Source organism: Mandrillus leucophaeus, unplaced genomic scaffold (assembly GCF_000951045.1).
Source record: "Mandrillus leucophaeus isolate KB7577 unplaced genomic scaffold, Mleu.le_1.0 Scaffold198, whole genome shotgun sequence".
Taxonomy (NCBI): domain Eukaryota; kingdom Metazoa; phylum Chordata; class Mammalia; order Primates; family Cercopithecidae; genus Mandrillus; species Mandrillus leucophaeus.
Genome location: NW_012102009.1, coordinates 5,001,327 through 5,025,592, shown reverse-complemented (window position 1 = coordinate 5,025,592; position 24,266 = coordinate 5,001,327). Strand labels below are relative to the sequence as shown.

Here is a 24,266-nt window from a genome sequence, read left to right as displayed (position 1 = left end):
TCAAATACATTTGTAAATATGAATTTGGAAACACAGAAATACATAAAGGAATACATACAATTATCCTATCACCAGAGAAAACATTGTTAGATTTTATTTACTGAAGTGTCCCTAGAACCTAGAATGGTGCCTGTTCCCCCATGTACTGAGTGACTAAGAAATACTTCCTCAATGAATGAATACCCTCTGTGTCTTCTCACCTTCTAAATGAGCTTTTCATTTTTGACGTGACAGTCCCACACTCTAAGAACTCTCAGAACGTTCCTGTTTTATAGTATTCTGCTTTTGTGCCATTGTTTGAACATCTGCTTTTCTCTCTGAATTTACTATGTTTTTCTGTAAATTTTCTTCTTCCTGGAAGTGGCTGTCCTCTCCCAATTTGGGGGCTTCTCTTTCTCTCATGCTACAAGTTTTTCCTATATGTCTCGGGAGCCTTGGTCGCCTTTTTATACTGAAGAGGCAAACATTGAAAAGCGGACTAGAAGCTTTGAGCACACAGGAGAGGTGTGTCAAATGTGGGCATCATCCCCTTGACTGAAATTTTTCACTTCTCATTGCAGTTTTATTCGTTGTAATATAGAGCTGTATGTTTCACTGGAGAGCTTCCAGGCCACTCTCTGAATTGGTCCAGCTTCCCAGAGGGGAGCCTCTCAGTCCCCTACCCAGAGGGTAAAAGGACAGACTGCCAGTGTTCTGGAAACTGACTGGGAGAAGACAAGACAACCGGGGATCACACCACATTAAATTATTCTTAATCTAAGAACTTATTCTCTCTGTTTTATATAAGGTACCCCCAGCCCCATCTGTTCCTGAAATACCCCCGGGTCCTGTTTCATCCTCTCCAAATAATGAATCCCCAGGTTTCCCTCTGAGGTCAGGGACCATGAGCCCCATGTGACAGAGGAAAAGAATCAGGGGATCTACTTGCTTCTTAAATAGACTTCAGCCAATCATCTGAGTTGAACACCACTCTCACTCTCCACTGAATGCCACCGATTCCTAGATCCCAAGAGAGTCTGCTGTGTTAACTGGGTTGCTTCTTAGCTCTCCTCACTGCTAACGAACTCGGCCTTCTGAAGCCTGCCAAGTCTGTCCCCACTAGCTCATCTTCTTCCCAGCTTTCAAAACTTCATGGCTTTTGTTCCCTTTGCTGTTTTGTTTGTCCTTATCAGTTCACGCCCAATTCTTTTACTGTCAGTTTAGTTGCATACTGACAGGTAGTAGTGTTCAATCTGCCATCTTTAACCAAAGGTCTATATTTTAACTCTTAAACATTTTTGTTATACAGCCCTTTCCTATATTATGTCACCCCTCACTGGGTATCACAATGATTATTTCTCATGTTTGTATTTCTTTTCTTAGACTCTTGGTCCCCTACGGACAGAGACCAAGTCCTTCTTATCTCTGTGCCCCAAGAGCATGGCACAGCGTGTGGCACACAGCAAGTGCCTATGAAGGGTTTCCTGTTTGCTAATGCCCATACTTGAGCCCACATATAGAACGTAGTGCTATCTCCTTGCCCAGGAAGTCCCCTCTGGGCCTTCAGTCATCTCTTCCAATCCACTTGCTTTTCTACCGGATGGTTGGATGGGAGAAGGGACAGATGGTACACTGGCCAAACCCCGGGGTATTTTTAAGCTGGAACCGGATAATTCTAGAAGGGGTTTATGACACAAGGAGGCAGCACAGCAAAGGAATGAAAGAAAACACACTCTCACGCCCAACTCCCTCACTGTCTCACTATCCCGGCTCCATTACCTTCTAACAGTGTGACCTGAGGCAAGTGAATCTCTCTGTGCCTCAGGTTTTCTTGTGGGAATAATGGAAATACTAATAGAATCTATCCTTTCAGAGATGTTATAGGGGTTAGAGCAGTTCCTGACACACAGTTAAGAGCCTCACAAATTTTAGTTACAAGTACTGCTGCTTCATGCTGAAAAACACCAGTTCAGTGTAATGTGGTTTCCAAAGTTAAGAGTGAAGCTCTTTCATTTCTTCACAGCAGTGATCTGCCTAAGGCTAGGGCCACAGCACAAGCAGTGTGGGCCCATGTTTAAGCCTCAGCTTGATCTAACTCATCAGTGGGTTCAGGATTTCAAATGACCCACCCTAACTCTCTTTTACCTGGATGGGGCTGGGGGTCTGTAGAGGTTGGCAAAGTTATTTTGTTGATTTGTGAAGACTGTCCTTAAGTTTAATTTAAAGAAAATTTACTTTAAGGGTACTGTTTTCTTTAAATTAAACTTAAGGTCAACCTTAGCGAATCAGCAAAATGACTTCACCAACCTGTACACCCACCTAACAACTCTTGGATTCTAAGATCTGTGAAGTAGGAACAAAAAAGGTCCATAGTTATTATTTCCTGGGACATATTGAAGATGACAGTTACAAAGCACTTTTAAGGTGCTAAAAAAAAGAGGTGCCATGAGTGAAAGGTATTTATAGAGTTGTGGGCTATGAAGAACAACTCTTTTCACACTCATTCTGCGTGTGTGATATATATCACTCTCCCAAGAAAAACTAGAGTTATTTTTACATTAAGATTGCATTGTAAGCTCATTGTTACTAGGTCAGCAACCACCTCTCTTGTCTTTCTCAGACTTTCTGCTTTTCAACTTAAAACATTCACTCTTACATGGCTACATTTCTACCAAAGACACAACTGATTTTAATTTGCTCTGGGTAGCCCAGCTCAATCTGATCGCAAAAGTTATACTGAACACAGATGTCTAACCATCTGTTGAATCTGTTATAAAAACCCTAAAGCAAAAAAGGTCTGGATAAGTCTTGCCTACCATGCTACTGACCACAAATTTCTGACTTGACTATTAATTAAGTATGTGGAAAGCTCTTCCTTTTGTTGAGCTTCTTGGTGGTTGATATGACTTTGCTGTGTCCCCACCCAAATCTCATCTTAAACTGTAGTTCCCATAATCCCCCCATGTTATGGGAGGGAGCTGGTGGGAGATCACTGACTCATGGGAGCAGTTACCCTCATGCTGTTCTCATGACAGTGAGTTCTCACTACATCTGATGGTTTCATAAGGGGCTTATCCCCTCTTCGCTCATACTTCTCTCTGCTGCCACCATGTGAAGATGTACATGTTTGTTTCCCCTTCTGTCATGACTGTAAGTTTCCTGAGACCTCCCCAGGCTGAACTATGAGTCAATTAAACCTCTTTTCTTTTATAAATTACCCAGGCCCTGTGTTGTTACCAGGGTGAGAATGAACTCATACAGGGGCCATACCGAGAACAGGGAAAACATTCATCGATTATTGTAGATTGCAAATGTGACCAGAATCCCTTAATCCTCCTTGTGCATAAATATCCTCTGCAAATGTGACTTTATGAATCCTTTCACTAAGAGGTAGAGTCTGCTCTGGCCTTCTGACTTGCTTCAACCAGTAAAATGTAGTAAAAGTGATGCTAGGCCAAGTTCTAAGGCCTGGCTGCAAGAGGCTTTGCACACTTCTACTTGCTGTTCCTGTGAAAAAATGGCTTGCCTACTAGAGAATGAGAGACCACACGAACTGGACCCAAGTCTGCTCAGCTGCCCCAGAGATATGAGTACCCAAAAGCTGCAAACCTAATCTAAAGCTGTACACTCAACCCGCAGCTGACCACTGACGTGTGAGGGAGCCCAGCCCGCCCAGCCTACATCACCAACCTACAGAATAATGAGTTAAATGAATGACTGTTACTTTAAGCCACCAAGTTTTGGGGTGGTTTATTATATAGCCTTAGAGTAGTAATAGATTACTATTAATAATATTCTAAGGAATCTGAGGATGTCAGTACATAATCATTTTACTTGACTGCTGCATTTTCCTCCTACAATACCCTAGGAATAAAAAAGTGTAACTCTTGGTCTCATCTACAATTTTTAACATAGGGTAGGTGGGTTTATGAAACCAGTGTTTGAGGGATTTCTTGAAGGGTGGTTTCCATGACATCACTCTGAAAGTCTGAATAATAAGATTAAAAGCTAATGTTGACAGAACACTATGTGCCAAGCCCCCAAATCTTAAGAGCTTTAGATGTGTCAACTCCCTTTTAATCCTCACAATTCTATGGTAAGGACCATTGTTACTTTCCATTTTATAAAGGAGGAAACTGAGGCTCAGCAAATAAATTCTCAAGATCTCACAGCGTAAGTGGCAGAGAGAGCTAGAATTAGCATCCTTTGATTCCAAAGACCATGCCCTTAACCACTGTGCATCCCGCCTGTCTCCTTGAAGTAAGCGCAGTAAAATGTGTGTGCGTGCATGCCTGGAGAATGAGGTCCGGTGTTTAGAAGCAGCCACCTTACCCGAGCCAGATGCAGAAGCATAGTCGTCGTCATCAATAGGATACACTCCTGAAGCTTCTTCAATGGAGCTGTTGTCAAGGTACATGTCTTTATCGGATGTCAGCTCTGCTCTCTGAGAAAGGAAAGATAAGGGAGTCAGGATGGTGAGAGATTAAGAAACATACTTGTGTATTTGATTGTTCAGGTACATACTGCAGTGACTACCCCCTCCCACTCCCATGGTCCTCTGAATCCACATCTCCGGCCACAGTTTTCCTCAGGCACCCTGACAACTTACAGCAATTCGAGGGGTGAGCACGGATTAATGCCTGCAAGGGAAACCTACACAGCTTAAACCAGTAGAATGAAAACAGTTCAGAGATCTAAACTCCTATCTTGGGCTTATTTTGTTGTATTCCACTTAACTTACCTGACTTTCAGCCATCCCAATGCTAGTTATAAGCCATCTTGGGCATTCTCTTTGTCACTCCCTTACTGGAAAGGGAACGAAACACTTAGGGCTTTCTTGGGGATGTATGCAAAGGTATTACGGCTTAGCTTAGGCTAAATAATCACCCAGGGATCCATCAAATCCTACCAGTGCTTGCAGGCCTGGCAATGCTCAGAACTTCACCACTACAGATGAGAGATCCCCAGTCACACGGGTCCTTGGGCCATGCAGGCCTTTCTACCCCAGCCCAGACCTGTGCTGAGGCCAGGCACAGTGCCCGGGGAGGAGCAGCGCCTGGGAGGCTCACCCGACAGGGAGAAAGCCCACTGCACGCCTGCTTCTAGGGCTCATTGGCTTAGCACAGCCTTAATGACAAATACAGATAAACCCACACGAGCACATTCTTTTTCTGTTACTGGCAACTGGTAGTAGCAAATCACACGCTTAATATGGAGAGGGATCAGTCACTAAGTATACCAGTTCCACAGCTTCTTAACTCTTCAGTAAGAGTTTAGTATTAAAATTCAACCTAATCCTGCCAAAAGAAGAAATTGCATGAACTGGATACAGAGTAGAGGTATAAGATTTAAAAAATGGTTTTAGTAAATTGATATTTTACTACCATTATCTCACAAAAGCCCAGAAAAAAAAAATAAAGCAGACAGGCAGCTTTTAAACAACTCTTGTTTGGAAACAGGCAACATTCATTATTGTTGTATTTTTAAAAATCATATAGAATGTTTGTTCTTAACAGAAATTATAAAATAATGTTTCCCTTACTACATTGGCTTTCATCACATTTAATCTTAAAACTTTCTCTTCTAGCAGTCTCCATGATTGGAACCTTCTTAAGAGGACAGGTCCAGCCCTCTGTAACAGTACCACTTTATTTTCTCAGGTTTCAGCGGTTGGCTACCTAGGCTAAAGTGTTTTAAACCTGAGCCCACATTCTCCACCAGGCCTCAGTGCCAACTGACAGCAAAGTACGGGAATCTTTTTTGTTTGAGCTGTCACACTGGTGGATTCTGAGAACTGAAACCTTAGGGACTGGTGTTCTAGTGGCCTGGACCACCCTGAGCCAAGAGTGTGCTGCAACTTTTCTACTAGAATGGTCAGAGCTTAACTCTGCAATCTGACACCACCCTGTGTTACACTGGTTTCCAAGGCTATCACCATTCCAGATTGTAATTCCCAAAGCTTGTGAACTGTGTCAGGAGCCCTGTGTTCTACAGCTCTATCATCAACTGCCTCTTCTTAGGTTCTCAGCTCCTTTAAAGGCAAGGCTTCCCTCCCCCAGTCACAGTGCCTGGCATATAGTAGGTGCTCAGTAAACACTGCTTGGGTTGAACCACTTTTTGTGCTCCCATGAAAAAGCCATTCTTAGTCCTGCTTATCTTAAACTTTGTCCCATTTACTTCCCCTGGAGAACCTCCTGGTTTCTTCTCTCAAATCCTGTCTACTATGAAACAGGCTGTGACTTCTCCACTCCTTATACAACTCCTAGTTATAAAGTACTATTTTAGGATTTTGTAGCCTATGAACAGTTTAAGACATAAACCCTCACTGTTACTTTTCATTGTTTCATGTGTATTTTTCTTGCCCCTCAGCAGAGCACAACTCATTGAAGGCAGGTTTTGAATGACCTCTGTGTGTTCTCTGTCCCTCTCAAAATGCATGGACACAAAACAAATATTTGACTGAGATTACTTAAATCAAATTGGCCTTGGACTGAGGTTTCAGAGTTACATGTCACAAGACCTCCAGGATTCTTGCAGTTTAAAATCTCTCCATTTTAAGCCTAGGAGACCATCTGCCCCAAAACTCCCATAGCTTGCATTGCATCTATTTAAGTAACCTAGAGTCTTAAAAGTAAGCAAAATATTCCCTTTCCGTATTAGAAACTTGCTTCCCTTTTCTTAACATCGAATGACTTTCATTTTCCTCTTGGCTCTGTCAGTGAAGTTTGATGTGGCAAGGAGAATATTGAGATACTTAATCCCTATGTGTAAATTGAATTTCAATTCACTAGACGACCCAGTTGTCTGGACTAACACATCTGTCACGCTACCAGGCAGATGGGCCAAAAATGCCTCCCAGAGAATTCTAGCCACCTCACCGTTCAACCACACTGGCAGCCTGACAAGCCAACTGACTTCCTGGGACAGCCGTCAGGCCTATATTTCAACAAGACTTGGGGTGGAAGTCAGGGTGTGACTAGAGAAGCTGGCTTGCCCTCAGCCACTCAGTGACTTGGGGTCTACAGGGCTCCAGGGTGGTCTCTGGGCTGACCAGATGTTTAATGTGCTTAAAGGCAGCCAAAAGTGTGTTTCTCTGTGATCCAGGGTGGTGAAAATAATTCTGACATCAAAGGTCTCCCCCACTCTGATTTCAGGAGCACCAAGAACACAGGAGAAATTACCAATATCTTTCCATAAAGTCCAATTTACTATAAAGCAGGGCCCTTTTCACTCTGTAGCAGATAATGAATACCTCAATTGTCTCTCCCTTTAAAAAATAAAAAATAAAAACCCCTGCGCTCATGACAAATTCCTTTTATGAAGACTCCACGCTCTGTTCTGAAAGTGTTTCTGGAATGAACATGCCTAGGACGGGAAATGATTTATGCACCAATATTCTCTTGGGACAAGAAGACAAGCATCTCCTCAAGGCCATGAAATGGGGTGATTCAAAACTATCGATTTTACACCTGGCAAAATGTGGTCTGCTTCACTGAGGAGAAAACCTCGGGACATACTCTGTACTCACTCCCTTACTCAATGGGACCCTGACGCTGGACAAAAGCAACTGGAAAGGAAACGCACAGAAGCACAGAAGTCCAGAGCTGCAGCCTGGCTGTAGGATGTCATAACGAGGCTGTTTAATTTGGGACTGACCATCGCTGTGAGGCAGTGCCAATACTGTTGGCTAACAGAGTCCAGAGTACGAGCTGGGAGAAAAACAAAGCTGGTCTTTCAGACCTTTCCCTTTTGGCTGATGCAACATGTGAATACAGGAGAGCAAAGGGAGGCTGTGGAAAGCAACAAGGTACAACCAAGAGGAAAATGTGCAGCAGACAGATAGAGGGTTCTGCGTAATGCCACGTTCAGCCAGGGAAGCTGAAGCACTACACTGCCTCTCACAGATGAAATTCCCAGAGGAGAATGCACATCCAATTCAGTTGTGTAAACCCACAATGCCGAGAAGGAAGGCAAGATACATACTTGTCTCCTATCTCCACCCCTTTGCCTCGGGCCCCCACAGCTCTGGCTAACTCATCATGTTGGGCCTGGACCTGGACTAAGGCCTCCTGACCTGGTCACTGCCTGCATCTGTGTCTTTGAAGCCATTCTATGCAGAGGGACTGTTCTGGAACTCAAACATCATCGCATCACTCTCCTGACTTTATTGGCTCCCTGCCACATAGAGGATGACATAAAAACTCCTTAGCTGGGCCTGGCACAGTGGCTCACGCCTCTAATCCCAGCACTTTGGGAGGCCAAGCTGTGTGGATCACCTGAGGTCAGGAGTTTGAGACCAGCCTGGCCAACATGGCGAAACTTCTTCTCTACCAAAAATTACAAAAATTAGCTGGGTGTGGTGGTGGGTGCCTGTAATCCCAGCTACTCGGGAGGCTGAGGCAGGAGAATCACTTGAACCTGGGAGGCAGAGATTGCAGTGAGCCGAGACCGTGCCACTGTACTCCAGGCTGAGAGACAGAGCAAGGAGACTCTGTCTCAAAAAACTAACAAACAAACAAACAAACAAACAAACAAAAAACCGAAAGTCCTTAGCCTGGAAGAAAGTTCTTTACCAAGTGGCCTCAGCTGCAGTTCTAGTGTCAGCAGCTGCTGCTTCCTCTGCCTAAACCCCAGGTACCAATATAAAAACACCAAGAAGAGATCTGGTGACACCAATTTCCTTCATATTATACCCCTAAGAGGAAATAAACTCCTTTAGGATGGAAAATTGAGGAAAGCGATGGTGATCTAGGCCTTCCACGTTTGATGATAAAAATTTAGAGTTTAATAAAATGATTCCGCCCAAACTTATATGGTAGTTGTAATAAAAATGACAAGAACAAGTGTTAATTCAATACACAAAAGATCAAGTGTCCTGGAGTCTTGATTTAGTCAGAAACATCACAAACCTGTCCATTTTCTCAGCAAAGATAATTTGTAGGATAGCAACTGAACAAATCTATTTGTTTGATTTTTCTCATGTAGATTTTTCAACCTACACTGAACAAATACCATGTTTCAAACTGCCAGTGTGGAAATCTGTTATTCAGAAATTCAAGGCCTTGTTTGAAAAACACAACGCCTTACCCACTAAGCAGAGGTCCTCCACATGCTTTCAACCAGTGCGACCAACACAGTGGTCAAAATAATTGAAGTTCAAATTAGTAAATGTCAAATTTACTTTATGGTTTTAACTCGGGTTAACAACGAAAGCAGAAGGTAGAAAACTTAATTATGGACAACTCGACCCAGACCCAACTTTCAGAAAATTAGCCTGTGAACATAAAAATAAAATATCCATGTGGCCTAATAATAATACATTTCCGTATCACATCACAGACAACAAACACCTAGATGATGCCTCTGTTTTACGGTAAAGGCACATCCAACCCCAATTATGATTCAAATGTATATTAACTTTTATGATGATTACAAAGTGCCAAAAAGGCTATAACTGTGGCTTATCTTTCCATAGGTGACTCAGTAAACTATTTTATTACTAGCAACACACATTGTAAAGGAAATAATAATTAGCTAAAAATTTCTTTCACCCACACAGTCACTCAGAGACGATATACCTGTCCTTAAGCTAAACTCACCAATTCTGGCTTAGGTCTAGCCCAAAGGAACATTTAATTTTAGAGCTTGACTGGACACTATAGTCGCCAAGATTACTGATTTATTTCAAAAATGAAGAAACAGAACACCAGAGTGGAAAATAGCTCAAAAGTCCTCCGATCCAGCTGGTGGCCAAACTGGAGCCCGAAGCTCTTGACACCTAAGTGTGGGATCCTTCTGCTGCACTGTAATGCCCCACAACATGAGTGACACCAGACCATTCAGCCTCGGGTTCAAAAGGATTAGCTGAGGCTGTTAGGTGTTTATTATGTGCCAGACATTTTGTGCTTAGCATTTTATAAGCATTGGCTCATCTAATCATCTCAACAATCTCCAGGGCCTACCCAGGAGACTGCTGCCTCAAGTCATACAGCCCCAGAAGTAGGGACTTGGGACCTCAAAATGTGTGTCACTGAGCGTGTTCAACATGCTCCCTACCTCGTCCCTCCCTTTTCCTGTGATTCACACATCATAATAATAATAAAGGACTGGGGAAGAACTACAATAAGGAGCAGTGTTGAACTTGGCTTAATCCAGCATTTTCAAACTTTGATCATGGAAATTCTCCCCCCAGAATACCAATTTAACATCTTTCAGAACTAGCATTCTTGACATCATAGATGGGGAAAAACATTGCACTGAGAGTTCTGAGTTCTGGCTTAACAGTTACTTCTCTGCCTAATGCCCCTCAAATTTCCTACATGGAAGATGCCTGGAGCCACGTACACCAATGTCATTCATTAATTTTTAGTAACACCATTTCTAACAAGCAGGTGCTCCATGCAAACTAAACATGTAACAGAAGGAAAGGCCCCTTTGTTTACTGTGGGAAAAAGATACTCTTGTCCTTGAATATGTTAGATATGGCTGACTTACAAGCACACACTGTTGTCTTTACTAGCACTTACTTTAAGCGTTTGTTTACAGAGAACTTATCTAGTATGTAGCAATTTCCTAGGCTTACCTTATTATCCTGTATATACATACAAACCATCCATGGAAAAAACCCAAAATCAAGAATGAGGTCACACATGAAAGAAAATTCTTAACTCCCCCTACATAAGAAATTCTTAAGAAAGGTCTTTAGGCTGGGCGCAGTGGCTCACACCTATAACCTTAGCACTTTGGGAGGCCAAGGCGGGCAGATCACCTGAGGTCAGGAGTTTGAGACCAGCCTGGCCAAGACGGTGAAACCCTGTCTCTACCTAAAATACAAAAAATTAGCCAGGCACGGTAGCAGGTGCCTGTTATCCCAGCTACTTGGGAAGCTGAGACAGGAGAATCGCTTGAACCCAGGAGACGGAGGTTGCAGTGAGCTGAGATTGCGCCACAGCACTCTAGCCTAGGTGACAGAGCCAGACTCCATCTCGAAAACAAAAAAGAAAAAAAGAAGGGTCTTTAGTTCCAAACTGCTTCAAACATCTTAAATAGTTCTTAATTCATTATATAGAAAGCTAAAGTCTCTTTAAGAAACACTTCAACATCCCTTCCAGAGTGGGAATGAATTTAAATGATTTACTCATGCATGTTACGAAAACAAACCCAAAGCCAAAAAAAAATCAGGTTACATGAAGGTAGAGCCATGTAAGTCAGCCATATCTAACATATTCAAGGACAAGAGCATCTTTTTCCCACAGTAAACAAAGGGCCCTTTCCTTCTGTTACACGTTTAGCTCGCATGGAGCACCTGCTTGTTAGAAATGGTGTTACTAAAAATTAATGAATGACAATTGGTGTACAAGGCTCCTGGCGTCTTCCATGTAGCTTCACATTTGAGTGGAAAGTGGGAGGCACAAGGATGACTGGGCTAGTCATAAAGACGTCAAGTCACAGGCAACTTTGGAGAAATTCCTCTAGTTCCATGAAGCTTCTGAAACGACCCAAGGTCTGGGAGGTGACAGAATTCCTAGTAATTATTCACAGCCCTTGAAGTCTGAACCACTCACTTGGAATGTGCCACTGATGTTGGCTGCTCCTGTTGGATGCCTCTTACAGAGTGGGGCTCTTCTCATACCACGGAGAAAGTAAGCTCCTTGAAGATGCCCAAGACCCAGGCCTGAGCCTGATGCTTTCTGCGTCCTCTCCCTTGACTGCCATTGTGTTCTAGGAACCAACATATGGTAAAGGCTCAACAGAGAGGAGAAGAAGTCCTTTCTTCTAAGGGGCTGAATCCAAGCTTTACGCCATTTGGTGAAAGGAAATAACCAGGCCCTTTAAAGAAATTACCTGGTTACCCCCAACTGGGAAAAACAGATCAATGTTCTCTTACATGGTCTCTTTTTTAAAAAGCTGGAATTCGGCCTTATTCTGTGAGGGGAGCTGCCAGAAAAGGTAAATGTGACCTTGGAAGAAACACTGGGCTCATGAAGAAGGTCTCCAATGAGCCAGGCATGGCTCTGGTCTTTGGAAAACATTTACATGGCTGAAAAGTGTATTAAAAAGTAACACCAAGTTAGGGTACTTAACTGTAGAAATTCTCCTCTTTGTTTAAAAGAACTAAACTTGGTTCAGAGCAGTTAGATTTCCTAAGCCAACAAAGCTCCAAATAAAATCTCTGTTTCGTAAAATGCTCAGCGCAATAATCAGTATTAACCTCCCTCACCCCGCCCCGCAAAAAACCTCTTGCCAGAGGATTACTTGGCACATCTAAACTTGTAGTCATGATTCAATATAATCAATATCATTTTCAGAAAGAGGCCTTGCTGTATGTACACTGGGGCACCTGGTGCTGTAAAACGATTTTTCTTCCTACAGTGTTTGTTTATTGATTCTCCAGAACAGTACCTGGCGCAATAAGCGGTTTGTTGGGTAAATTTAAAACAGCATCTCAGATATGATGATCCAGAAAGATCTCATATGCTTATTTAACTGAATGATGTCCCCTTCCCCTGTCCCTAAGCATCACGACACATAAAACAGGATGTACCCGCCCCCATCCTTCTCACTTCTCTTCAATCTCAAGCTTGGTAACAATGCGCAGCCCTGGGTACACACACTCGCTGAGTCTATGCTCACCTCCCAGTCATCACATCACTGGCATATCGTTCTACAAACTCATGTCATCCAAACCCCTCAGGTGTTCCAAGCCATCATCTCATGATGAACCCTTAACGGAACAAAACCAGCTAAAAGGAATCTAAACCTTTGCACCCAAACTCTTGACACATTTCATACTTTTTAACCAAAATAATTACAGAGACAACTAATTAAAAGCCAAATATCCCACCTGGAGAAAATGGTCGCATTATGCCCTTTTGTTGCTTTTGAATTTCAAAACACTTGCAATACAAAATCCCATCAATACGTTTTCTAAAAATATGCTTCATGAAACTGGTGTGTTGCTTACACTAAAAACAAATAAACAAACAAGAAATCTTCCTCCTCAGCCACAAGGATAAAAGGCAACTGGGGGAAAAAGCAAAACAAAAGCAAAGCAGAACACACTGACAATTCTTACTTCTGTTTGTGGTGATGGGTTCAGATTCCTGATCCAGAGAGAGAAGGGAAGCAACCTTTGCCTTGAATTACATTTTCTGGCAACAACAGTAGGGATGTATGAGGCAATGTATACTAAAGCAACGCCTGGGACTTTGAGTGGGATTATGTTGAATATGCATGACACACAAAAGGAAAATGTTCATGACTTACAGATGTGCTCCGCATTGAGCTTTCTTCCTTTTTTGGAATATCAAATAGAGGGAAGCAAGAGGTTTGCAGCCATGTTATTATAGGCATCGCCGCCTCTCCCCCTCCCAAACTAGAATATTCCAGTATTTATTTTGCTATCCATATGACCACAGTTTAGACTAGAGTAAAAATAGAAGCTGTGTGAGCCTAACCTGAAAAGCTCCAAGTGCTGGAGAGGGTCAGCATTAATAAATTCTAACTGAAGTAATGAGATTCTGTTTCTTGGTAGAGTTTGGCAAGGGAAGGGGGGAAAAAGATATTTGGAATTTATTTCATATTCAGAAGTGTTTTGTAAAAACTACCATAATGGAAGAGAGTCCAAGTTAAGCACAGGAAGCCAACAGGCTCTGGTTTAGATTTAATAATTCACTTTAAGGGTTTTTCAACTGCTACAATTCTAGGCCCCAAGGCATAACCACATACACTCTCCTCCCTATACAGGGGCTGACAGAATGCCACAGAAAGTTTATAGGACAGAAAAATGAGAAAGACCTTGGGGCAAAGGGCAGACCACACCTTTCCAGGCTTCAGCTCAGGTTGGAGAAAGCATCTGAGTTCTGAGACTTGCCACAGTCAATGGATAGAATTTCCAAGCAAGCCTGCGTTTCAGAGGTCTGAGCTAGAACTGAGTCTGAATGTCAGTAGGAATACGGAACACACTGCTGCTGGCCTGTAAAAAGAAGCCTTGACTATTTAAAAGATGCCAAGTAACAGAAATTGGCACAGACACTTTGGAAATCACATTGGCAATGTGTTTTAAGAAGCTATGAAATCTTTTATACTATTTGACCAGATGTTTCTTCTCCCAGGAATGATCCTAATGAAATAAAAGTTAGAGTGTTTACTACTGCATTAAAGACAAATCAGGGAGACAATCTCAACGCCCACTACAGGGCAGTACTATATCTAGTACATTATTATGCATAATATATTAGTTTTTTCAACATGGACATTAAAAATCATACACCACATAGTAATAAGTAAAAGTATAACAACAAATTAAATTTAAAAAGCATACATTAATTTTTTCTAATATTACAACTATATTGCAATTTCATATACATTTGGCCAAGCATTGAAAAGGGAATGGAAAATGAAGAAGAAAGATAACTGGTTAGGGTGGTGGATTTGCGTATAATTTTTTCCGAATTGATATTACAGCTACATTTTTGGCACTATAATATTGCTAAAAGCACAGAAAGCACAAGGCCGATAAAGTCATAGACACGAATGACTTGGAACCAGCTTTCAGACATCAACTATGCAAATAAACTTTTGAAAATTAATTAACAGCAAATATATCCAAACACAAGACACACACACACACACACACACAATATACATATATATTTTTTATATATATATATAAAAAAATCTAAAGCAAGTGTCATGAGCTGAGTGCAGTGACTCATGCTTGTAATCCCAGCACTTTGGAAGGCCAAGGCTGGAGGATTGCTTGAGGTCAGGAGTTCAAGACCAGCCAGGGCAATATAGTGAGACCTCATCTCTACAAAATATTTCTTTAAGAAAAGAAGCAAATATTATGGAAGTATATAAGTACTAAAAAAAAAAAAAAATCACACTTCAGAAAAATGCCAACTCACAGAACAGTGCTTCGGCCACTCCTGATCCATTTCATCTGTGGTCACAAAGGCAAAAGGTCTAATAAAATGGATATGCAGTTGTAAGATTTCAGGTTTTAAAAATTCCTGGGTCTAATAACCTGTCTTGTTAGCGCCTCCTTGCTCCTGGGTTATTTCAAGTGGAGAAAGCCAATCCAAGTCAAGGAGTGCTTGCTCCGTTTCCCAGCCATGCAAGCTCCCTTCCAGCTTAGCCCCAGCCAGAGGAGGCAGATGCCTGCACTTGAGCCCTGTGCCTCCAACACACCTGCAGGGCTGACATGCCAGTGAGCTGGGCAGATGTTCCATACTGCTCCTGGTTTTCAGCGCCCACTCTATTACACCTACCTTGCCTGTTTGTAATGGGAGCCTCTCCTTCTGCTGATTACAGGAAAGCCTATAAGTGGACACAGTGACCCGATCTAGGAGGACTTTTGAAATGAAGAAAATGACACTTGCAGCTGGTTCCTTATACTGGGAGCCTAAAAATGTGTCAGCACTTTCAAAGAATCTCTTAACAATTTAAAAATCTAAACAAAAGCAAGAAAGCTAAAACAGAAGGAAAAAATCTAAAGGTGATGAGACCACCGATTTCAAAGCTGAAATTAAAAGAAACTGTTCTGAACGGTAGGATTTTTAATACCTAGCATCACCAGGGCGGCTGCACTGTGTGCCAAAGAGATTATTCATATTCCTGATACCTACTGGGAAAACAGCCTGATTCTGCCCAAGACTCCTAGCCCCAGGTTCTGTATTTATTTTTGTATATAAAGCAACTGTTCCTGGCCAAACTTTTTAACCAAGTAAAATAAATGTTAACAGCCAACTAAGCAACTTTTAAAGAAATGGTTTCCTTGACAGAAGAACCAGGAAAATATTTAAAGGTATTAGAGTCTATTATGAAATCCATCACAGAAACTGCATGAAATTCCCCAGGAAATGAAGCCTTCCCCGAGCTGCACCATGACAGTTGGGGCCAAAGCATTAGGTCCTGGTCAAATTGACACACTTCACGCAGAGTATACTGATGACCACATGACCTGTGTCATCTCAAAGCAAACGTATTTTAGAAAGGACTCCTGCTGGTGTGCTGAAGTGCTGTATATGAGTACTTTATCTGAAGAAGACATTCTTGCCAAATGAGGGGGTAAGGAAACCTGTGGACAGTAATAGTTTTTTTCACAACGACAAATACTTTATCAGCTGTACAAACTGACACGTGGCCAAAGCCCTCAAACATCCAAAAGGTAACCTAATCCACTCCCGTGCTGCCTTCTGTCTTTCTAATCTACCTCCATCAGAATCTATACATGAAGACATTCCAGCGTTCTGCTGACAGAATCATACAGTACTCTTTTACCTTTTTTTTTTTTTTTTTTAAAGAGAGACGGAGTCTCGTTCTGTTGCCCAGGCTGGAGGGCAGTGGTGCAATCTCAGCTCACTGCAAATTCTGCCTCCCAGGTTCAAGCGATTCTCCTGTCTCAGCCTCCCGAGTAGCTGGGATTACAGGTGTGTGCAACTATGTCCAGCTAATTTTTGTATTTTTAGTAGAAACGGGGTTTCACCATGTTAACCAGGCTGGTCTCGAACTCCTGACCTCAAGGGATCTGCCCGCCTTAGCCTCCCAAAGTGCTGGGATTACAGGCTTGAGCCACCACACCCAGCCCTTATACAGTACTCTTATCCTTACGATATCAGGGTCAAACAGGATGAAAGGTAAAAGCGAACTTGCAAAATGATAAAATTACATGCTTAATTAAAAAATAATACTTAAGAAGGACTTTTGAGAATACGCTTAAAACAAGAACACACATTATTATTTTTTGCCCCCGAATGAGGCTGATTTATAGTAATTCACTACTGACAATTAAAAGTCTCAGTTGGAACACACATGTGTAAGTACCATTTCATAAGAGATATAACATTTCATTTTCTAAAAATATGGAAGATGAAGAAAAGCAAAACAGGAATTAAAAATAGGTCATCTCCGGAATTTTTTTTTCTCCAAGTTAGTCCAGAAATAAAAAAAGCTGATTCTACTGGTTGTGAGGCAAGCCGTACTATAGAGGCCCCTGTGGGATCTGGCACCCAGGGGTGCTAAATGAAAAGTGATGCTAAATTCAACACTATTTTATAAAACTCCCCATTCTCTCTAGGATCTTCAATTCTTCCCAAATTCATGGGGCACCCCATTCCTGCAAATGCCTTCTGTAAAGCAGCCGATGGCAATGCGCGCACCGCTCCCTCTTGTAGAATGAAAGCCCCCGGACTATCTGTTACATCTGAATTTTCTAGAGCATATAGATTCTTACTGAGTTAAACTCCGGGAGCCCAGTCCACATGAATGGTCTCTTGCTTGGGCCCTGTCCCATGCCCTGTGAGGATGGCAACAATGTTCTAATATTTAATAGATTTAACTGCTCCAGGCACACTCCCTTCCAGCAGGGGCTCTGCCCACAGAGTGGAGTTTATGATTTAATTGGTATGAGATGAGCCTATAGTCATGACGCTCACACGTAAGATGCCAAATGAAGACATGTCCACTCCTCAGTGGCAACAGGCAAGAGCTGAGGATATGGAGGCTTGGGAGCTATCAATTGCATTATCCCTTTGACTGGACATACCTGGCTTTGGCCAATGCTCTGGAACAAAGACATCCTCTGACTCTCCCTTCCTGCTGCTTAACCTTACACTCTGCCCGTAGAAAAATGACACGCTTCTTGCCCCTCCTGCTTTGGAGGCTGAAGAATGCAGCTGAATGATTGCAGCTGCCACGGTAACCTCTTTGGCATGCGTGCCAGCAATGCCTCACCTAAGAGCCTTTCCCCTGCCTCGCTGCCCTGGCCCACCGGTGATGACCACAATCTGTTCAAGTGGTCACATTGCAGGGCAGCCCCCATGGTAACCCATTTGGAGCTGTTCAAGCTCATACCAAAGAATGATGTTTTTAATACAGATTGTTCTTTTTAAATCCTCTACAAAAGCAGCTGTAATCAATCGTGCTGGGGGCTCTGTAAAAAGCTGCCATTGGGAAAGCCCTAATATTGATTCTTTTCCCTTTCACGGCTTTTAAGAAAATAATCCCATGCTAAGAAACTATAATCAATTTTTCTAGACTTTGCTAACATGAAATATTATCTAAATCAAAATGTTATCTTCAAAAATTACAGAGAAATTGTAGCCGATAAAAGAAAGCCATACATTACCCTGCCTTTCATGTAAGAGACAACATGTTTGTTTAAAACAAATGCCAGTCGAACAAGTTCAATAATTGTTAAATACTGATTAAAACTCTGCAACTCTTATAAGAGTTCTTTAGCAGATGACAATAGCTTAAAGATTGAGGAAAAATCTATCTTCATTTGAGATCTGGCATTTCCAATTTTTAATTTGCAAGATAATACACTATTTTCTCTGTGCCTATTCTTAGAGAAAACTATCAATTTTAAGCCTGTGTTTATAGACAGTCATGATTCCAAGTGGTCACATCCTGACTGAACTTCCAAAAACCAGAATATTTTAAGTCTTTTCACAGGAATTATGGTAGATATATTATTCTGTCAAGTTTGCCTTTTCACACTAGGCCTCTTAGAAACTCAAGCATTTCAAAAGGCACAAAGTCAATATTTAAAAAGCTACAATGCGCAGACAAAGCAATTTGGCATTTTCATTTAAAACTTATATTAAAAACCCTCACTAGCATCAACAGCCAATTTCCAGATTAGACATTAAAGGAAAGCACAATGTAATCTAGTCTGTTATCTGTTTAGAAGAAAAAAAATTAAGACTTTATTAAAATGCCATACATAAAACGAATACAGAACTGAAATCTAAGTAGACTGACAGCCCATAATGCTTTATTGTCAGCGTGGCACCTACCACGTGAATGAAATTAGATCTGGTCAAATCCAAAGTGCTGGCAAAGAAACAAAACACAAAAAAACTTAACTGCTATTTGCTTTGCTCCCCAATAACAGCAACTGCAGTTTCAAGGGAGCGAGCTACAATTTCTGTGGCAAGTGTCTGATATGCATTCAGGTTTCACATTCCTGGTATCCAACAACCGCAGGAGTTTACTGAGGAAATGGGTGTACAATTTCCAAATTTATTAGTTGGGAAGTTTAACTCCCTTTCCACACCCACCCCATCAACCCCTCAAATTAGAGAGGGACCCTGCTTTTTCTTTCTTTCTTTCTTTTTAACACCAAACTAAATAAGCAAGAGCTGAGAGTTCTGTAAAACTCCTTAACACTAGCTGATCAAGGGCCTAAACCATTGTCAAGCCATGCCGCCTGGGGCTGTCACACAGGGCGCATTTCACAGCTTCCCTGGCCTGGCAGCCTTTTTATCCCCGAAGTCATCTTAAGCAACTGTTCTTCAGCAAACAGACCTCTGAGCTTCATCTCTTCCATTGTAAAACTGTGGCACAAAAGAGCTAAGCATTAAAGGCAAACTAGAATCAGCCTGGTCAACTAATTTCAATCCCGTCCTTCTCTCTGAATGTTTTTATTTGCATTAGGGCTGTCTAACAAAATCTGTGATGATGGAAATGTTCTACATCTGCACTGTCCAAAATAATAGCAAACAGCCACATATGGCTACTGAGTAGCTGATACGTGGCTAGTACCACCAAGGCACTGAATTTTTCATCTCATTTACTTTTCAATCAATTTAAGTTCAAACAGACACATGTGGCTATTTTTCCAGACTTTTCTAGTGGCTACCATACTGGACAGTGCAGCTCTAAAGAGAATTTAAGAAACTCCTGTTGGAAGACTGGACGCATCAAAGGCACCTACCTTTGCTGGGCTAAGCCACTTAAACATTAACCGCACATTAGTAGAAGTCAGTGCCTAACAACATAATTGCCTTTTCCGTCACAACTGTCCCTTGGCACTATACACCTGGCAGGAAAATTAAGGAGTCCATCTAACTAGGTCATGTAATGACTATTTATCAAACAACTGCTATGTGCTGACATGTCTATCATTTGTGTAAAACAGTAAGCTTCATGAATGGTAGACAAACTATAGTACAGCCATACAATGGAATATTATTAACGATAAAAAGATATGAGCTATCAAGCCATCAAAAGACATGAAGGAACTTAAAAGGTACATTGCTAAGGGAAAGAAGCCAATCTGAAGAGGCTCCACACTGTATGATTCCAAGTATACAACATGTTGGAAAGGCATAACTATAGAGACAGTACAAAGATGAGTAGTTGCCAGGCGTTCAGGGGAAGAGGGAGTGGGTAAATAGGTGGAGCACAGGGAATTTTTAGGGCAGTAAAACTATTCTGTATAATAATAGTAGATACATGACATTATGCATTTGTCAAAACTCATGCAAGTGTATAACACAAGATGCAAATCTTAATGTAAACTATGGACTACAGCTAATAATAATGTATGAATGTTGGTTCATTAATTCCAATAAATGTGCCACACTAATACAAGATATGTTAGTATACAGTAAGAGGTGAAATAGGGGAATGGATGGGGGGTATATGGAACACAATGTTCTATCTGCTCGATTATTCTATAAACCTAAGACTCTACCAAAAAAAAGTCTATTCATTATCAAAAATACAAATACCTGGAGAACTCCTGAGGCCTGCCCATATATTCTGCCCTGACCAACCGTCCCTTCTACAGTGAAACCAGGTTTTAGACAAATCACACAAGAGATGGTTCTTGTTTGCTAACGACGTATGTATCTAGCTGCCTCACCTCTCTGGCATCAGACTCAATTAGCTTCGCCACATAAACGACACATTCCTGGACTTCTAGAAGTTATAAGTAGCCCGTTTACAGTTGTAATGAGTATTATACACTCATTCTCATTCATTCATTCTTGCCTACACTGTTACATCAAGCAAGAAAGTAAAATGCCAGCAACAGATATGGAAAGTGTAGTCTTCTCAAGGAAAACGGCTCATTTTTGTACCAGTATTAAATAACGAGTTGCATGTTCCATCCACTTAGCCATCACAATCACTGGGATTTCTCTGATGTATTAATAAACTGCAGAGAAGTAAAAGTCTACTACATCTCAAGACATTCTTGGGACAACTGAGAAATGTAAATATGGATTGGATATTAGGAATGTATTTATCATTAACTTTCTTAGGGGAGATTGTGTTTTCTCCTTAATCCCAGCGGATAAATGCTGAATCCTCAAGGGTCAAGTATCCTGATGACTGAAATTTACTATCAATGGCACAACAAAACAACAACAAAAATCTGTATATAAAGAGAATAATAAAGCAAATCTAGTTAAAAAAACAAACTACCAATTATTGAACTTAGGTGGAGAATACTGTCCTGTGCTTTCAACGTCTCTGTATATCTGAGAATTCGTAATTTAAAAGTTGGAAGGCAGTAAGGTAACTCCAGCTGAAAAAACTTTGGGTGACACCAGAGCTGGTATTAATCACTAATGGGACCAGAAAGTGCTGCCTTCCTACCAGGTACAAGAATGAGCTGAACTTTGCTAAACAATCATACCAGCCTGTATAAACAAATTGGGCCCACAAAAGACTGCATGATGTGTTTGCGTGTGGGGATGGGGGAGGGCGGTAATCAGGTCATCTTCTAGGAGAAAAGACAGCTATGAACTTGACAGATACGCTAGGGCCCTAAAGGGAAAAGGTTTCTTTGACAACGGAGAGGGGGAAGACAGAAAAGCAGGTAAGAGAGGCATCTTTTATAGGGGCAGAAAACAAGTCCAGTCACAGTAGGAACTTCCCCACCAGAGCTACTTGCAAACTCTTTGGTGCCCTTTCGTTGGGTGAACAAGTATCTGACATGCAGAACAGAAATCATTTTTCTATGTGCGTGGTTTTAATGGGATTCATGTATTCAAATAGCTAAAGAAACAATTAGAGGTAAACATTTCAGGCTGTGAGTGGCTTAGATATGACCCCCAGGAAACAAAACCTTGCCTCCTTGAACAAGTGAGTGAGGGGAAGTGATTAAACAGTTATGTCAACAGAACAGAACTCAGCACTTGGCTCCTATCGCCATCCTCATCATCCCCTTAATTTAAGAAGAAACTGTTGGTGGCATCAATACATAAATTATTCATGTATTGTATATTAATATATTAAAAGGATGACTTGAAAATTCAAGCTGTATACTTATGATCTGTGTACTTTTCTGATTGTGTTATACTTCAGTCGAAAGTTGACTAAAACCAACACAAAGAGAGTAACCTGAATCTCAGAAACCCTCCCTGCAATCCCACCACTCAGGTTTGCAATTACAGGTATTTACAAGACACCCACCAGGTGGATGTTACGGTTCTTTCAGGATTTTTCATTTGTTACTTATGTATCTGAGCACTGAGGTCAAAGAGATGCCAATGCTCACTCAGGAAACATATTTAGAAGGCTCTGCATCTCTACAGTTTTCATGAAGGCGAAAGGCTTAGATTTCTGGTTGTCTAGAACAGGGGTTCCCAACTCCCAGGCCACGGACCAATACCGACCTGTGGCCTGCTAGGAACCTGGCTGCACAGCAGAGGTGAGCCGCCACTGAGCATGATCGCCTGAGCTCCGCCTCCTGTCGGATCAGTGGCAGCATTAGATTTTCATAGGAGCGCGAACCCCACTGTGAAGCGCACATGTGAGGGATCTAGGTTGCGCGCTCCTTATGAGAATCTCATGATAAATGTACTGTGCTTGAATCATCCCGAAGCATCCCCCACCCCTGCCCTCGGTCCGTAGAAAAACTGTCTTCCACAAAACCAGTTCCTAGTGCCAAGAAGGTTGGGGACCACTAGTCTAGAACCTACAGGTAATGCAATACATTTTCCATAGTTCTTCCGTTTTCCAAAGACATAAAATATAAAGATAGGAGGCATTAAATGTCTTTCACAGAACAACAGTAAGACAAGCCTATCACCTCAACACCTTCAGTAGAAAGCAGTCAAATGACTGTGAACAGGTGTAATTCCTACCACAGAGAACAAGGTCCTGCAGACCACATAGACAGCAGGCCTGGCTGTTACTTTTCAGCTAATGGAGATTCTGCACCTGGTAACCACAGATAACCAATCTTGCCTGGTTGCTGCTTGGTGGGGAAGGGCAGTTACTTCCGTAAAAAATATTTAGGAAGCAACTGTGGTTAAAATTCTAAATAGCCAAATGGCCGCTCTAGATAAATTTCTGATGAGACAGCTGCTGCTGGCATATATTTGAATTCAGATCAAGCACAGGTAGGCTTTTTTGCTGCTGATAAAGCAGATGTTTTGGTGACTGTGATCTCACTTCTCTTCCCCTCAGGTCCCAGGTGCAGACTCCAGGTCTTCGGGTAGCTCTGCTGCCATCTCAGGGTCTCCCCATGAAGATCTGGTCTGTGTCCAGCCTTGCCAACCCCTTGGAAAGGCTAGAGACTTGCAAGACCCCCTAGGTTAAAGATGCTGGCTACTGTATCAACTTATACCAAGAGTTAATTCATTTATTCACTGAGCACTATGCAGGGTGTGTGCATGGTGCTAAGATCCCAAAGCTGAAGGTGAGCTGGTGCTAGCTAAGGAGAGGGGAGCAGGTGTGGAGGGCAGAGGGAGAATGGGGTCAAATGAGGCACAGGGAATGCAGGCATTCAGGGGACCAAGACAGGATGGGAAAAGAGAGGAGTTTTAGTTCTGCATGATGAAGGGTAGGGTGTGTGTTCAGAATAGGTGAAATAAGGCTAAGAAGAGGGTCAGATCATAAAGGCTCTTTGGTGAAAAACTAGGAGATTTATATTTCTTCTGTAAGCAAACGAGGGATGTTCAAGGAGAAGGTCAAAATTGTGTGTTTGGAAAGATCAGGCTGGATGTAATGCAGATGACAGATTAGAGGGGCTTGACTGGAGGCAGCGTGATCCATCCAATTACGGCAGGAATTGTGTAAGAAGTGCCAAACCAGAAGGGATTAGAAAGCCAGGGCAGAGTCAATAGTATTAAAGTAAGTAAAACCTACAGGTTTCATCAACTGATTGAATGAAGGGTGAGTGAGAGGATATGATGATTTATTTTTTAAAATGACAATAGTCGCTGCTGTTCTCATAGAGCAATTCTGTGTCAGGTGCTGTTATCACTTTACATGGCTAAGACCTCAAAATCCTCCCAGAATCCAACACTGCAGGTATTAGCCCCATTCTGCAGCTGCGGAACCTGACCCTTAGTGATCCCATGGTTTTCCCTTCATCACCTACACATGAAGTGTAAGCACAGCACCCAGGTTTCTAATTTTGGGGTCCTCGCTGAGAGATAGAGTCCTTCACTGTCAACCGCCATACAGGAAGCACGTGTGGGCTCAGACAGCAACTTGTGTCTGAGACATGATGGGAGGGGAGGGGAGGGGAGAAGAAGGAA

The 24,266-nt window shown here is 42.0% G+C and overlaps 1 protein-coding gene across 4 annotated transcripts in view; it reads right to left on the bottom strand.

The window, feature by feature from the left end:
* SDC2 (syndecan 2) overlaps nt 1-24,266 on the bottom strand; it is a 116,344-nt gene that overhangs the window by 13,367 nt on the left and 78,711 nt on the right. For 3 of the 4 annotated variants that reach the window (XM_011978673.1, XM_011978675.1, XM_011978674.1), the window contains one exon: nt 4,312-4,423. In XM_011978673.1, the coding sequence (XP_011834063.1) occupies nt 4,312-4,423 (112 nt within the window). Of the gene's footprint in view, nt 1-4,311; nt 4,424-13,054; nt 13,118-24,266 lie in introns of those variants that run through there. The other variant, XM_011978676.1, reaches the window with a different exon arrangement.